This window comes from Cetorhinus maximus, chromosome 13 (genome assembly GCF_964194155.1).
Source record: "Cetorhinus maximus chromosome 13, sCetMax3.hap1.1, whole genome shotgun sequence".
Classification (NCBI taxonomy): domain Eukaryota; kingdom Metazoa; phylum Chordata; class Chondrichthyes; order Lamniformes; family Cetorhinidae; genus Cetorhinus; species Cetorhinus maximus.
This window is the reverse complement of record NC_135891.1, coordinates 93,428,960-93,445,272: the sequence shown is the minus strand read 5'-3', so window position 1 is coordinate 93,445,272 and position 16,313 is coordinate 93,428,960. Positions and strand designations below refer to the sequence as shown.

Below are 16,313 nucleotides of genomic sequence, written 5' to 3'. Positions count from 1 at the left end.
GCTTCCCTTTGTAATTTTCCAGAGGAACAAACTTTGGCCTGAGGGATCCTTTTAGTGTGTGAAGATCCTTCTTGGTGAAGCTCAGTTGCTTTGTCTTGAGTTTTGTAATTTTACAGAGTCTTCTCAACTTTGTTCTGCTGTTCCTCCATTCTACTGTTCAAGGCAGTCTTCATTTCTTCATGCTTCTGAAGGGTTATGTATTCCTTTTGCATTTGATCTTGAAGGACAATTAGCTGTTTATTCAACTGTTTATTTTCTTGTTGACCTCTTGCCAACCCATGCTGCACTTTGGTGCATTGTTTTGTCATTACCTGATGGTTCCAATACAGCTTATGTTGAAGTAGTATTCAACATCTTTTTTAGCTCGTCATGTATTTCCAGAGCCACATGTTGATCTTCAAATAGTCTTTCAGGGCAGCAACTTTTTGAGTACCTTTTCTACCTGCTGTTGTGCCAGGCTTACTTCTGGTTGAGTTCTTCCAACTCAGCTTTGATACGAACATCTTCTTGTGGAACAGTTTCATTTTCTTTTTGCAGGTTTTGTTTCTTTTGGTTACCTCAGATAGCTTTCCTTCATTCACAGCCATCTGCTCACTCTGCACTGCCACCTGCTGTTGCAGTTAGGGTAATGTGTCAGCATTTTCAAAAAGCTCTATGCTTAAGCATTTCGACTGCTTCTCAGCCTCTTTCTTCTGCATTAATCTCTTCAGCTTGTGCACTTCATTGCACTGACATGGTCTGCGACCATCTTGTGGTTTGCTTAAGTATTGTCTCTCTTGGTCTGGGCTCTCCTGTCTCCCTCGCCTGGGGTCTCCTTGCCCCTTTAGTGCTTTATTGGGCGTGTTCTAGACCTTCTATTAAAGTCTGTGTTCTCCAAAACATGGGCTGGGATTTTCTGTGCCTACCGGCGTCAGGTGTGTTCAGTGGTGTGAGCGGACAATGTGGCGAGATGGCCAAAATCAGTTTCACGACATCGTGAGACCAGCTTGCGATCATCTGCTCTGCCCTCTGATGGCGGATCGCATTCCCCGCCATCGGGAGTCAGGAATATCAGCGTACCATTATAAGGCTAGGCTGCCAGACTCATCCCCCACTGCTTGATCGTCCGCCCACACAGCGGGAAAACACACTGATGTGTTTCACAACAGCATATATAAGGCGTGCATTTGGTGGGCTGCACTTTGCTCAGGACTTCAAGGTTTGTTTGCCTACCTTGCTTCGGTCAGCACTGGCAGTCATCAGCGCCAGGCTTCACAGACAGCACCACATCACTTTTACGGGGGGCTCATGGGTAGGTTTCTACCTACCAGATCAGCAATATGTGGGTGGCTTTTCCACAGCTGCAGGGCAAGGTCTTGCTTGGGGTAAGGGGAGAAATGGCCTCTGGCAAGGGAAGTCCTACAGGACGAGAGCTGTACTGGGGAAGGGGGGTATCCCAGGGTGTGTGTGGGGTGCATATCGATCTGTGCAAGTAGTCTAAAGATGGTGAGGGCTGAGGAGGCAGTCTCCAGAGGAGGTGAGGCCAGATGGACATGTGAGGGTGTGTGTGAGAGAACGGGTGGTGATGTCCCTTGGACAGTGAGTAAGATTCCGGCGAATGTGTGATGAGCTTGAGTGTGTGAGTTTAGAGTGATGAGATGGTTGCCATATGCTGGCTGCAGAGATGAGATCATTCATCCTCTATCTGCATTGGATGGCCAACCTCTTCTGTGCAGCATTGGCACTGACTATCACTGCCATTGCCTACCAAGCCAGAGTGGTAACGTAGCTGCCCCTCCTGCAGCCAGAGAGGGGGGGTAGAGGACATCACAGCAGGTCTCTACGGTGTCCATAAGGACCTCAAGGGCTGCAGTCTTCTTGTCTTTCGGGGCCATGTCTTCTTTGCTGCAGTCCTGGGCTGGAAGCAGTGAGTGTGGCTGTACTTTAAATGTGGTGCCTGGTGTTATGAAGTAGCAAGGTAACAGCGGGGAAGGTGAATTGGAGCCTGTCTGACATTGAAACTGCGTGTATCCCGGGAATGCATAACTAATATGGTGGGTTTGGAACATTACAGCTTGAAAAGCCACCCTTGCAGCCAGCGGGTAAAATATCGTTTTATCTGCCCACTCCCATACTTAGTGCAAATCTGGGATGATTCCTTCCATGGTGTTTAAAACACTGGTCAAAGGCTTTTACTAGCTCACCAAATGTGGTTTAGGATTCATCTATATCTTGTTTTAGGATTACTTCAACCACAAATACATCAAACAATTAGGAAATGTATTACCACCACCTGGAAGTTCCCCTCCAAGTCACTCACCATCCTGACTTGGAAATATATCGCTGTTCCTTCACTGTCACTGGGTCAAAATCCAGGAACTCCCTTCCTAACAGCACTGTGGGTGTACCTACACCACACAGGCTGCACCAGTTCAAGAAGGCAGCTCACCACCACCTTCTCAAGGGCAACTAGGGATGGGCAATAAATGCGGGCCCAGACAGCGAAGTCCACATCCTGTGAATGAATAAAAAAAAACTTGTACTACTTCTGATTTCTGACTTAATCCTGATGTACTCCTGTAATCTAAAGATTTTCTTCTCCATGACGCCCAATGTTAGGCCTGGTTTGGCCCTTGCCTTAGCCTAAATTGGTCTGGTAGTTTTAATTTACCATCCATGGTCATTTTTCATAATAGGGGAGTACCTCTTTAGTTTATTTTTTCTGTTCACTATGGTGTTCCTCCCGCACTCATTGGTTTTCAGTGGGCTTCCATTGCACTGATGAGGCTGTTTTTTTTCAAACTTATTAACTCTGCAGGAAACCTTTGGAAGTAAGTTGCTTATCTGATCTTTGGAACTCAATTTGAAGGCATTTCTTTAGCTCTGCCTTCTATGTTAACACCTTTTTTTCCATTCAGTTGAGCTGAGCCACCATGTGTTATGGTGTCGGCTGTGGACCCTCGCTGCAGCTTTCTTGCAGCTGCGCTCTGGTACGCTGGTGCTGATCCTGATTGTTCCCGATTTTTGTGACCTGCTTGGTCCCTTGACTCTGCTTTCACTCAGGTTCTTCCCTACATCTGCACAGTGGATTACTGTCCTGCCTTTCAGCTTTTTTATCTTTAATCGAATTTTGTTCAGCACTTTTTGATCTAGCCGGGTCCCTTGACTCTGCGTTCGATCAGGTCTGGCAATGGACCTCCACATGCCCTGGTGGAGTCCTTCAGCCTCCATGTCTGCAATGGAGCTTCTTTTTAGGTGATCTCCAACTGTGTCTTCAATTTAGGCACACTTCTCACAAGTCAGACTGCAGTTTCTTTACTTCTTCATGCTTTCGGGATCTCAAGGCCCATTCTTCACTGCCACCGTGTTGTAAGGTTGTTTGGTGTCTCACTAAGAGCCCTGGAGGCTTGTATAGTTTATTGGTAACCCATAACTATATACGTCTCCAAGGTACAGCCCTCCATGCTGGCTCCTTCCAGACTCTACTACACACAGTCCACCATCATGTGACTCTCTACATCATATCATGGGTGGTATGTTCTCCCTTCCCACATTAACCCTTACTAACCTGAACACCCTTATACTACAGTTACAGTTTCCTCTGGTGTGGGAATCCAGAACAAAGGGGGCACAAGCTTCAAGTTCAAGCAAGGAAATTCAGGAGGGAAATCAGGAAGCACTTCTTCACTCAAAGGAAGTAAAAATATGGAATTCTGTCCCCCAGAATACTGGTTGCTGGCTCAACTGTAACTATCAAGTCTGAGATCGATAGATTTTTGCTATAGGTAAGGGTAAACAGAGTTGAGGTACAGATCAGCAATGATCTAATGGAATAGTGGAACAGGCTTGAGGGGCTGAATGGCCTACATATTTTCTGACTCACATACAGAGAGCGTTTACAACAATGACAACTTTTATTTATATTATTTACAGAATAAAACATCCCGCGACACTTCACACTAGAGTTATAAAGCAAAATTAGACACCGAGACACAGAAAATGATCTTAGAGAAGATGGTCCAAAAGCAAGAGGTAGATTTTTAGAGGTGTCTGAAAAGGAGAAAGAGAGGTAGAGAGGCAGAGAGATATAGGGAGGGAATTCCAGAACTGAGAGCTCAGGAGGCATGGCCGTCTCCAATGATACAATTAAAATCTTGGATGCTCAAAAGACCAGAATTAGATGAATGCAGGATTGTGGTGTTGGAGGATATTATAGAGATAGTGAGCGGTGAGGGCACAGAGGGATTTGAAAACAAGGACGAAAATTTTAAAATCAAGACATTGCTTGGTCTTGGGACCAATGTAATTCAGCAAGTATAAGGATGATAGGTGAATAAGACTTGGTGTGAATAAGAACAAAGGCAACAGAGTTTTGAATGACCTCAAGTGTAGGGAAGAAATGGGAGAGCAGCAAGAGTGCCTGGAATAGTCTAGAGGTAACAAAGTGAGGGTTTCAGCGGCCAATAAGCTGAGGCATGGATAAAGTCTGCCAATGTTACCGAAGTGTAAATAGGCAGTCTTACTGATGACGCGGATAGGTGGTAGGAAGCTCATCTTGGGGTCTGGTACGACACCAAGGTTGTGAACTGTCTGGTTCAGCCTCAGACTGTTGCCAGAGAGATGGATGAGTCAGTAGCCAGGGAATGGAGTTTGGAGTGGGGACCAAAAACAATGGCTTCAGTCTTTCAAATATTTAATTGGAGGACGTTTCTGCTCCTCTAGTACTGGATGTCAGATAAGCAGTCTGTTTATTTAGCAACAGTAGGGAAATTGAGAGAAGCGGTAGTGAGGTAGAGTTGGGTGTTGTGAGTGTACATGTGTAAATAAATGCCACGGTTTCAGATGATGTCGCCAAGAGGCAGCATATAGATGAGAGGTAGGAGGGGGGCCAAGGATAGGTCATTGGAGTTCACCAGAGGTAACAGTGCAGGAGTGGGGGAAAGAAGCCAATGCAATTGATATCCTGGCTACAATTAGTTTGATAAGAATGGAACCAAGTAAGAGCAATCCCACCCAGCTGGATGATGGAGGAGAGGTATTGGAGGAGGATGGACAGGTCAACCATGCCAAAGGCTGCAGAGAGGTTGAGAAGGATGAGGTGGGAAATTTTGCCTTTGTCACAGTCACATCGGATGTCGTTCGATACTGTGGCAGGGGCAGAAATCCGATTGGAGGGATTCAAATAGGGAGTTCCAGGAAAGATGGGCATGGATTTGGGAGGCAACATCACATTCAAGGATTTTGGAGGGAAAAGGTTGGAGTTGGAGCAGGAGTCTGCAACTGTTAACAACCGAGCCAAGCACTTTTGTGTTGGAAGCTCTGAGGCTGATAGCTCACCTCCTGGCTCTCTATGATACTGATCCTTGTCTTGATGTAAGGGAAAGCATGCAGGGTTGTCAGAATGGTTTTACGTTTATACTGCTGGCTGAGTTCTCCATGTGCCCGGCCATTCAGTGTATATGGCGTGCTGTAGATGAACCGCCGCAAGTTAGAATTCCTCTCATAGTAGCCAACTCGGTTTTTCAGCTCATATTCTTCAAAGTAAGGCTCAACGTAAGTTATCTGTAAGTAGGCCTTCAAAGGAAACAAAGTTTCATTAGTTTAATCGTTTTCTTTTGGAGTTCCTTTCTGACTGAATCATGGGTTTCCAACCAGCAGCAGGAACCCTGGCTGATTTTAACCCTTTCTGCTCTAGGGCCACTCAGGCTAATTGTGGTTTCCTATTCCTACCCTGGCTGCGATCACCATAGAACAAGTATTGGTGAACCTGCGACATTGCAGCTCTGTGTGGCTCAGTTTCCCATTGCCCTGAGCAACAGAAATTAAACATTTCTTGTACACAAATATCTCACTAGGTCTTGAAATGCTTCAGCCCCTCGGTTCTGTACACAGGTCACATTGCGATACCCAGTTCTGCCCGTCCACAGCCCATCCCCCACACACTGTCCCTCTGGCCCCAGCCTATACACAGCCCATCCCCCACACACTGTCCCTCTGGCCCCAGCCTATACACAGCCCATCCCCCACACACTGTCCCTCTGGCCCCAGCCTATACACAGCCCATCCCCCACACACTGTCCCTCTGGCCCCAGCCTATACACAGCCCATCCCCCACACTGCCCCTACCCCACCTGTACACAGCCCATCCCCCACACTGCCCCTACCCCACCTGTACACAGCCCATCCCCCACACTGCCCCTACCCCACCTGTACACAGCCCATACCCCACACTGCCCCTACCCCACCTGTACACAGCCCATCCCCTACACTGCCCCTACCCCACCCGTACACAGCACATCCCCCACACTGCCCCTACCCCACCTGTACACAGCCCATCCCCCACACTGCCCCTACCCCACCTGTACACAGCTCACCCCCCACACTGCCCCTACCCCACCTGTACACAGCCCATCCCCCACACTGCCCCTACCCCACCTGTATGGAGCCCATCCCCCACACTGCCCCTACCCCACCTGTACAGAGCCCATCCCCCACACTGCCCCTACCCCACCTGTACAGAGCCCATCCCCCACACTGCCCCTACCCCACCTGTACACAGCCCATCCCCCACACTGCCCCTACCCCACCTGTACAGAACATCCCGACACTGCCCCCACCCCACCTGTACAGCCCATCCCCCACACTGCCCCTACCCCACCTGTACACAGCCCATACCCCACACTGCCCCTACCCCACCTGTACACAGCCCATCCCCCACACTGCCCCTACCCCACCTGTACACAGCCCATCCCCCACACTGCCCCTACCCCACCTGTATGGAGCCCATCCCCCACACTGCCCCTACCCCACCTGTACAGAGCCCATCCCCCACACTGCCCCTACCCCACCTGTACACAGCCCATACCCCACACTGCCCCTACCCCACCTGTACACAGCCCATCCCCCACACTGCCCCTACCCCACCTGTACACAGCCCATCCCCCACACTGCCCCTACCCCACCTGTACAGAGCCCATCCCCCACACTGCCCCCACCCCACCTGTACAGAACCCATCCCCCACACTGCCCCTACCCCACCTGTACAGCCTATTGCCCACACTGCCTCTACCCCACCTGTACAGCCTTTTGCCCACACTGCCCCTACCCCACCTGTACAGCCTATTGCCCACACTGCCTCTACCCCATCTGCATGGCCCATCCCCCACACTGCCTCTACCCCACCTGTACCAAGCCACCCCCCACACTGCCTCTACCCCACCTGTACCAAGCCACCCCCCATACTGCCTCTACCTCACCTATACACAGCCCATTCCCCACATTGCCTCTACCCAGCCTGTACACAGACCTAACTGCTCTACTGTTTTTTTTTGGCTCATTAATCTTTGAATTTGATGTCATTATTGACCGCTGTTAACACACCTTGCTGGGATCCAGACTTTCTTTCTTAACTGGTGATGAATCTTTGATAATCTCCACTTGATCTTTTCCAAACTGCATTGTGTAAAATTCCTGTAACAAATATCCACATTAATTTAAGACATAGGTACAAAGGAGGCCATTCAGTCCATCATAACAGTTCTGGTGTGAACTCTGTGTTAGGGTTAGCTACTGTAACCACATACCCTTGGTTTTTTCCCATGTTCTTTACTATTTTGCCTCTACAACTGTTTGACTAATTCCCTTTTAAAGGCAATGACTGATTTACTGTTATTGCCATGTCTGCTATTGTATTCCACATACTAGGAACTCGTTATGCTTTTAATACTTCACCCAAGTTAATGCCCCCTTGTTACCACATCTCTGACACATGGAAATAATCCTCCATTATTTTCCCCTCTCAAACCCTGAAATAATTCTCCATTTAAACTTCTCTGTTCTAATTAATACTATCCTAGTTTATTAATAGCTATCTCACCATAACCATATAGGTTCCATATTCAGCAGGGTAGGGGTTACACGCTGTATACCAAGTTCCTCTTTATCCCACATGGTAATGGTTGCTTGCTGTGTAACTGTATAACGTTGCTCTTTGCTCAGTCAAATTAAGTCGTGGGGCAGTTAATGCAGACCGTGAGCTGCAGCTCCCACCAGCTCTCAGCTAAAAGCTTCTTGGCGTCCAACTGATCCTGGGCATCACCACTGTTTTGGCAAACCACAGACATGTTTTGGATTCAGTTTCCCAGCTGTGTCTGCTCTCCTAATCCAAGTTTTCTCCCCATCCCCCCTCAAGCTGCTGAATCAATGCTGGAGAAGAAGTTTAATCCTCCCAATTCTTCATGGAATGAAACCAAATCGTCACTATTGGCAGGAGATTTGAGCCTGAAGACATCACAGCCAATCCTACGTCATGTCCGCCACTGATGGCTTCTTTCACGCCTGCAGATTGGGGCTGCATGGCCAGTGAAGAAGACTAGGGACCCCAGGTGATTTACCACCCTAGGAATGTCCTATCCAATTGATGCATCCCTACTACCTGCCCTAGCTGACTCAGCACAGACACAGGATAGATCCTAAGAACATACCTGGTCAGTGAGGCTTGGAATCATACCGGATACCTTCCAATTCCCAGCTAGGAGCTAGAAGGTTTGTTATTTTAAAAATAAAAACACTGTAGTATTAAAATGAGGAGTACTTCATTGAGAGTCTGTCTGGAGAGGCAGTGACTCAGTGCTGTTACTGTGTAACCCCCTGCAGAGAGCAAGAACAGTTCGGACGTGCACAGCACTCCTCAGGGAGTTTGGTCTCACATTGTTAACTTGCGATATTACAATCTGTGACTAAAAGATCTAGTACCTGTAACCTGGTGGAGATTTCCACTAGCTTAGTGATCCCCGGCTCCTTGTACAAATACTCCTGCTCATCCAATTCTCCGAACAGCGACCCATAGAATCCCACACGGAAAAATGTTCCAAACATTCTCTTATTATCCTGAAAAAAAATTATTAAAATAGAGGAAGTTTTCATAGAAAGGCTGGAATCTGTCATTGCAAAGAGCAATTGCCTCATCAGCTGTTTATTGAAATCCCAGTGTGGAGGATTTAATGAAGCTGACGCACCAGTTACAACAGAAAGGAGTGCAACCAACAACTGGCCCCACTTCAACCACAGTCCAGATTCACTGTTCCCACCTTTCATCACCTCCACTCTCTGCTTTCTCCACCTGTTCAGCTCCCTCAGTTCAACGTTCCTGTAAAGAGACCGCTGGAAGAAGCCCTGTTCTAGGGTTCCATTAATCATATAGAATCATAGAATGGTTACAGCACAGAAAGAGGCCATTCAGCCCCTCGTGCCCTCTCTCTGCCAGGGCAATTCGCCTAGTGCCACTCCCCCACCTTTTCCCCATAGCCCTGCAAATTTTTCCTTTTCAGATACTAATCCAATTCACTTGTCCCATGGTGCTTGGATTAAGGCCTGCAGTGGTGAATTTGCTGGTCATTTTCCAATATCTCTATCAAATAACCTTCTTCATGCCTGACAGTGAATATTGACAGAGTATACTCTGGGAGGCATAAAAACAGACATGACCCAAAATACAAGCATGTGTAGATCCCTGCACTGAGATCAGAAGCAGGAAGCTTGGCTGATTTTCCTCTTCTCACCCCTGAGATACTCCAACCAGAGCAGCTAATTCACTCAGTCATAAGCGCTGCGCGTTGGCCTCACCAAGAAACTTGCCTTGACTTTTCCAAATCACGAAACAGATTCACCAAAGAAGATATAGAAAAGCAGCCAATCAAAATGCTCAGTGACCACCATATCAAGCAGGGACAGAGGGAGGGAATGGCCTGCTTGTCTCATGAGCAGAATGGCTGCCTGATAATATTAACACCAGTGCCCGTGGGCACCCAGTATATACCTGGCCTCTCACATTGAACACAAGTGTTACTCACACACTGGCACAAGAGGAGCCTTTACCTTACTCAGGATCAGGTCAAATGTTTCCTTCAGGTTTCCATGAATAACAGATAATTTCTTAATATTCCGATGAAATTCAGCAATTGGAATTATGATCTTGTAAATTTCATAAACCGCCTCATAATATTCTGCCTTAAAAAAAACAAGTGAAAGTTTTATTTTTAAACGGATACTACACTTTGAAGATATGAAAATAATGCATCATAGTTCCTAATCTGGGCACACTGTATATTTAAAACGTGAATCTAATATTGCACAACTCACAATGTGAGAAACTGAACACCATCCCAGGTCAGGTACACTGTGAAATAAATCTGTAGAGACGTGGAATAAAGGTCCGTCCGCCCAATGGACCATTGAAGGGTCACCCGAGTATACAGCAGAGAAGAAGGTTATACTTGTCTGTGCTGGCTCTTTGCTAGACCATCGAGCAACCACAGGACAGGTACAGCCTGTGTTATATGCAATGCAAAACTCACTTAGCACTGTGTCATCAAACTATCCTAGGTCACGCACATCCCGGAATACATACAAAGTTAAACACCCTTGACGCTGTCTCTTCAAGCAATTGGAGAACAGGTATGACATGGTTAAATACAGTTTAAAATTCCCTCTACACTGTCCATTCAAACACTCCCATGTCAGGCACAGTACAGTGTGTGCCATGTGAAATTAGATTTAAAATGGACTTGTGCAGGTGGAATTACATTTACCACCTTATATTCACTGATATTGAAATCAGTGGAGCTGAATATTGGACATAACGTATAATAGGAGACCACCTGCTCTGCATCCCTTTCACCTCCACCAGGTCTGAAATGATAGGACAGGGCTCCTGATGTTTATGATTTTATATTCAGAGATGAATTTGTGAATTCAGGATCGAATTCCCATTGGAGAAGCTTACGCTGCCACTCCCTCAAGGGGCAGTGGTGAGTTGCTGTCTCTAATTTTCAGAGCCTACGTTCCAAATCTTACTAATGACCCACATTTAGCCCATTGTGTTCTCGCTGGCCAAATTATTAGAACTATCTTCCATAATCCATTTCCCCTGCTCTTATCCATAGGGAGGATAAGGTGGAGATTCAAGGGCAGATTTTGCAAGGTGAGATTCCTAGCAAAAAAAAAATCCCAGGAAAACCAGGAATACTGTCAACCAGACGAGCTGACCTCCAAGCTGGATTCTCCACCCTGTGCTCCTGTTTCAAGCAAGAGTGTGTGTGGGAGCAGACAATCACAAAATGCAACATTGAATCTGATTTAGTCAGGTCCCTCAGCCCCCATTGTCACATGGTTTGATGAAGGTTGAACACATACTCTGTTGAAGAACTTGACCACATCATCTAGTAACTCCAGGAGACCCTCTTCACTGAAGGAGTTTCCGGTGCATATGCCCTCTCTCTCCATGGAAAAGACTTCATCACACACCAAGGATTCCTCCAAGACATTGATGGAGACTTTCTGGTGAAAAAAAAATGGAAGATCAACAGCCAGCGGCCAATCAGGGGCCACCGGTAGCCAGCAGCCAATCAGGGACTAACAAGCAGCCAGTGTTCATGTGTTGAAAAAGTTAGTGGTCTCAGCATCTTGCAATAATAAACGTACAAATTAATTTTTAAAAATTGATTCACAAATTAATTTTTAAAATCCCACAAATATTAATAATGTAACATTTTTAGAATTGTAAATTTTTTTAAACATTAAAAAGTAAAACAGAGTGCTCAAGAGATGACTACTAGGACAAGTGAACTAGGAAAAGGCCCATGCACTGGCTGGACCCACAAAGAGGCAGGTAAAGCAGGGCATTGTTCACCAAACTGAGGGCAACACCAGTCAAATCCAGAATATCCAGTCAATTTACTGACAAATTTCAGTGACAGGCAGCTCACTTCTTTATAAGAAGCTGACACAGGAATTGGTGCAGCCTCTCTACTGTTTATCTCTTATTCATCAAGTCTTGAGATGAGGAAGGAATTCAGCCCTGTCTGTCCCTAATGGAAGTAAAGAAAATAATGAGCTCCTTGACTAAACCTGGTTCCATAACTACATGCACCAGTGTGGCAGTCAACCTAGCCTTGGGCACTCATCCTCAGATACTCTGCATCTCATCCATGGCAAGGCAGAGAATGTGAACCCCCAAAGGGATCACCACATAGGGTGTGAAACTCCAAGCTCAACTTTGAGACTTGAGTCGTGGCATTCCCGGCTGTTTCTGACCTTTTGGAATTCCCTCCCTAAATCTCTCTCTCTCTCTTTCCCTTTAAGATGCTCCTTGAAACCTATATCTTTGACTACCCGTTCTAATAACACATGGTGCCTGATTTTTGTCTTCCACTGGAGGTGCGAGTCAGGTTGCGAAATACTGAACTTTGTTTTTTTTTGCTTAAGAAACAATTTACCTCCACTTTCCCGACTGCACACCATTTTCATGGGTCAGGAAGACCTTAGGTGCAAAACTCACACCCATATCATCAGAGGCTAAGGTCTCCATTGTGAAGACCACAGAAAAATTGCATTTCCTCCTACACACAACTTTCATGGGCTGGGGTGGATTTTGGAAGCCATGAAAAAAAATACACCTCCTTGGAGAATTTGTGACCGCTGGGGGAAACCTGATGAAGAGTTGGGAACATTCTGAAAGGCAAGTGTAAAACGTTGTGAATCTTCAAATGTTGCTATGAGATGCTGTATTGTAATGTAGATGTGTTTTAATGCAATGATTCATCATAGGGATCTCTCCTGCAAAGGTAAGTTGACCTTTACATTTACCACCATTGTGCAAGTATCGTCATGCATTACAGTACTTTTTCCATTGTAGGAAGTGACATAATGCATTAAAAATGTGAAAAAAGCCTCTGCTGTCATGTTTTGTGCTGTAACTTAAATCGACTGACAACTCTAGCTGTTAAAAAAACTGCTTTTGAAAGTTGAAAAAAAATGTCTGCACCTGCTCCTCTCAGTTATCTGACAGGTACTCTGCTTTGAAGCAGAAATGGGACTCTATTCTGTTATGTCAGTTTCAGGCAATATTGCTGGAAAGTTTTGTCATGACAGCTGTAACAATTATGAATGTTTGGCTGGGTTTCAAAAGCTTTGATAACCGCTCAGTAGGTGGTCCACAGATCCAGGAATGATTGACACTTTAAAGGTGTAACAACAGAATATGTCTTTGATTTTTTTTACTGGTTTACAAATCTAATAGGCCCTTAAAGATTCAATGTTTTTACACTGGAGTTTTTTTCCAGTATCATTGAAAAGTGGGTTTGAATTCAGGGTTTTATTAGATTGTTAGACTTTAATTTATTGCACCAATGATATAAAATAATCCCGATTACTATTGCATGACTCCTGTGGACTGGGTGAGTGACTATGGAGGATATGAAAATGGCATGTGGTGGAAGCGGCATAGGCAATCTGAGTGGGCATGGGGGCTGGGAAGGGGTATGAGGAGGCATGGGATGGAATGGGTGATCTGAAGGGGCAGAGGGTGGGTGGGTCATGAAGGGTGTGGTTTAGGGGGCCTTTAAACAATATTAGGAGCTCGGTTGCTGTGTTGGAGAACTGAGGCAGACCTTCTAACCGACTTGCACCCACACTCCTCGTTCACCCCATCGCAGCTCACAGGGGGAGGCGGTGGCATAGTGGTATTGTCACTGGACTTGTAATCCAGAGGTAATGTTCTGGGAACCTGGGTTCAAATCCAACCACAGCAGATGGTGAAATTTCAATTCAATAAAAATCTGGAATTAAAAGTCTAATGGTGACCATGAAATCATTGCCGATTGTCGTTAAAAAAAAACCCATCTGGGTCACTAATGTCCTTTAGGGAAAGAAATCTGCTGTCCTTACCTGGTCTGGCCTACATGTGATTCCAGACCCACAGCAATGTGGTTGACTCTTAAATGCCCTCTGAACAAGGGCAGTTAGGGATGGGCAATAAATGCTGGCCTAGTCAGTGACCTCCACATCCCATGAACAAATTTTTTAAAAATGTACTTCAAACCCAACCCCTGTGTGAAAAGCCAAAAATCCCAGGCAAAGGCATACATAGGTCAGGTGTGCTTTTTGGAAGTGCAAAAGTGCACAAGTCAGGTTTTCCCGAGCTCACAGGAAAATCTAGCCCATGGTGTCAAATGTTTGTCTGATAACGCTCCTGTGAAGTGCCCTGGGATGTTTCTTTATGTGAACACTGCTACATAGATGTAGGTTGTTGTTGTTGCCCCACATTCCCAGAAGCTGACCTGGAAACTCACGCTGCCCATGGGCAGATGGATGGATCCTTCGACACGGTTCAAGTATTCTGCCACCAGGGCAGCGCTATGCACCAAGCAGTGTGCCGCCTCGGCAAACCGTTTCCTTTCAACGTGCTTCATCGCGATGTTCCGCAGCCACATCAGGCGAAGGTCCAAGTAATTCTGTAAACCTTTTGCAATCCTAGAGGAAAGCACAAAGTATTTACTGCAGACAAACATTCTTGCCATTGAACCTGCTCCCTGTTTACAATGTGATGCAATCTGTCACTGACCCATTCACACCAGGAGGTTGTTCAGAGTTTCTATGGGTACCGCTCATCTACCAACATTGTCCAGTCTTGTTAATTGGATCAAATTAGGCATGAACGCACCCTTCACAATCAATGTTAAAAGGATTTCCAGTTGAACAGTTCCTTGATTCAGTGAAGGGTGACACGTTTCCTGGGGTTTTTCCTGTCATTGCTGTGAACCTAGAGCTAACTGGAACCATCCATTCCGTTAGTCCAAACAAAGGAATACACAAGACCGGAAAAGGTCATTGCGGTCCATCTGGCTGATCCCAAAGGGTTTTCTATGTGGCCAGGACTTGAATAGGACAGAACAGGACAAAGCATTGTTCCCGACAGCACTCCATTCTGAGCTTTCGCTTCGTATCAACAACAATTAATACAGTGATGCCAAATAAAAAAGAATCAGAACCTAGGGATCAGGAAGTGTCTGATACGGTAGTGAGATTTTCAGATATTGCTGGTTTCCAGATGTGACAAGATCCAAACAATACCTGGATTTTAGAGCATCTCTAGAAAGATTGTCATGACATGACAATGCTGCCTGCTTTCTTCTCTTTATAGTGCTGCTCGAGAGACAGTATAGAAACCTTCTGTCCTTGCCACAGGGAAACATATGGCTCACTGGGTCCTGGGAAGTGCTTGCCCCTTATGATATCCACATAGCAGCATGACTGAGATGGGAGAGCTCAGGGCACTGCCAACTCTTCCACCAGTAGTCTCAGCATTCCACATGTTTTATCTCAAGAGCCTTGAGATCCTGATCTACTCAAACAAAAGCTGATGAACGTTGGCCATGTCACAACACCAAGAAGAGGTTACAGGGTCAAAGTTGAATGGATGTTTCACATTACATGGACACTTCACTCAACAGTACCTAACTATTAGGCCTCAAGAATACGAATTATAACACTTATGAATGGAAAGAATGTAATTGTTCATCAGGTCACCTCTGTCCCTCATTATACGCTCCCCCCATCCTCCATGCCCCTGTGCCCATATATAGTGGAGGAGCAGTATGTTGTCTTTGGGAATATTACCTGTACATCAGGTCAATTTGCATGTCCACATCCTTCAGGAACTCCTGCAGCTTCACTGTGTCACACGATACTGCTTTCAGATTTACTAAAAGCTCTTCCACCTGAAAGATCAGCACTAGTTAAATATTGATTACCTGACTTGCTTACCAAGTTAACATTCAGTCCATTGAGTGAAATATCCATGAGGCAGGAGGAGAAGGAAAGAGAGTTGGGACAGTGAGGGCAATGTCTGAGGGAGAAGAGGGTAGAGTTGGTGCCCCAGAGTGCCAGGCTTTAGTGCCCCACGTTAATAATATTAATTACATTCGATTGCATGCAGGTGAGAGGCATTATGTGGTGATTCACTTGAATCTTAATAAATGGTCTGATTAGCGGGTGTATGCTTGTAATGTGTAACTCAGTAAATAAATGTGAAAGTATGTGAAGATTGGTTCCAGTTCCATCCTTCATTAACTGGGTTTTTAGAGTGTACCACCACAGAGTGAAGAGTCAGTGCCCCACCATGCGGACAGGGGGTAAGGCCCCGCCGTGTGCTGGAAGCAAAAGAGTAAGGTCTCGATGTTCAAGGAGGAGAGCAGTAAGTGTCTGAGGGCCTCTCAAGTGGTGGTCTGGGTTCAAATTCCAGAACTAACTTTAGCTATGCGCAAAGGCAGATTGCGATTTCTCAATACTCTGCCAGGTCAGGATAGCAGGAATGCGAATAGGGGCAGGGGCTATTCGCCTCACTGAAGGCGAGGCACTCCCCATCAGTTGAAGTGCAGCAGCAATTGCAGTGAAAAACAAAGGACTCATATTGATAGTGCCTTTTATTTATTTATTCCCATTTCCAGTTTCTCTAAAAAGGTGATGGGGCTAAAGGACTTTACAGCCAATTAAGT

At 46.0% G+C, this 16,313-nt stretch overlaps 1 protein-coding gene across 6 annotated transcripts in view; it reads right to left on the bottom strand.

Annotated features, from left to right (window-relative positions):
* The window catches only part of LOC144688839 (dedicator of cytokinesis protein 7-like), a 207,841-nt gene that overhangs the window by 19,383 nt on the left and 172,145 nt on the right, over window positions 1-16,313 (bottom strand). For all 6 annotated transcript variants that reach the window (XM_078555826.1, XM_078555828.1, XM_078555827.1 and 3 more), the window contains 7 exons: window positions 15,436-15,536; window positions 14,097-14,289; window positions 11,173-11,316; window positions 9,856-9,987; window positions 8,734-8,868; window positions 7,360-7,449; window positions 5,317-5,553 (listed from right to left, as the gene is read on the bottom strand). In XM_078555826.1, coding sequence (XP_078411952.1) covers window positions 5,317-5,553; window positions 7,360-7,449; window positions 8,734-8,868; window positions 9,856-9,987; window positions 11,173-11,316; window positions 14,097-14,289; window positions 15,436-15,536 — 1,032 coding nt within the window. The remainder of the gene's footprint in view (window positions 1-5,316; window positions 5,554-7,359; window positions 7,450-8,733; window positions 8,869-9,855; window positions 9,988-11,172; window positions 11,317-14,096; window positions 14,290-15,435; window positions 15,537-16,313) is intronic.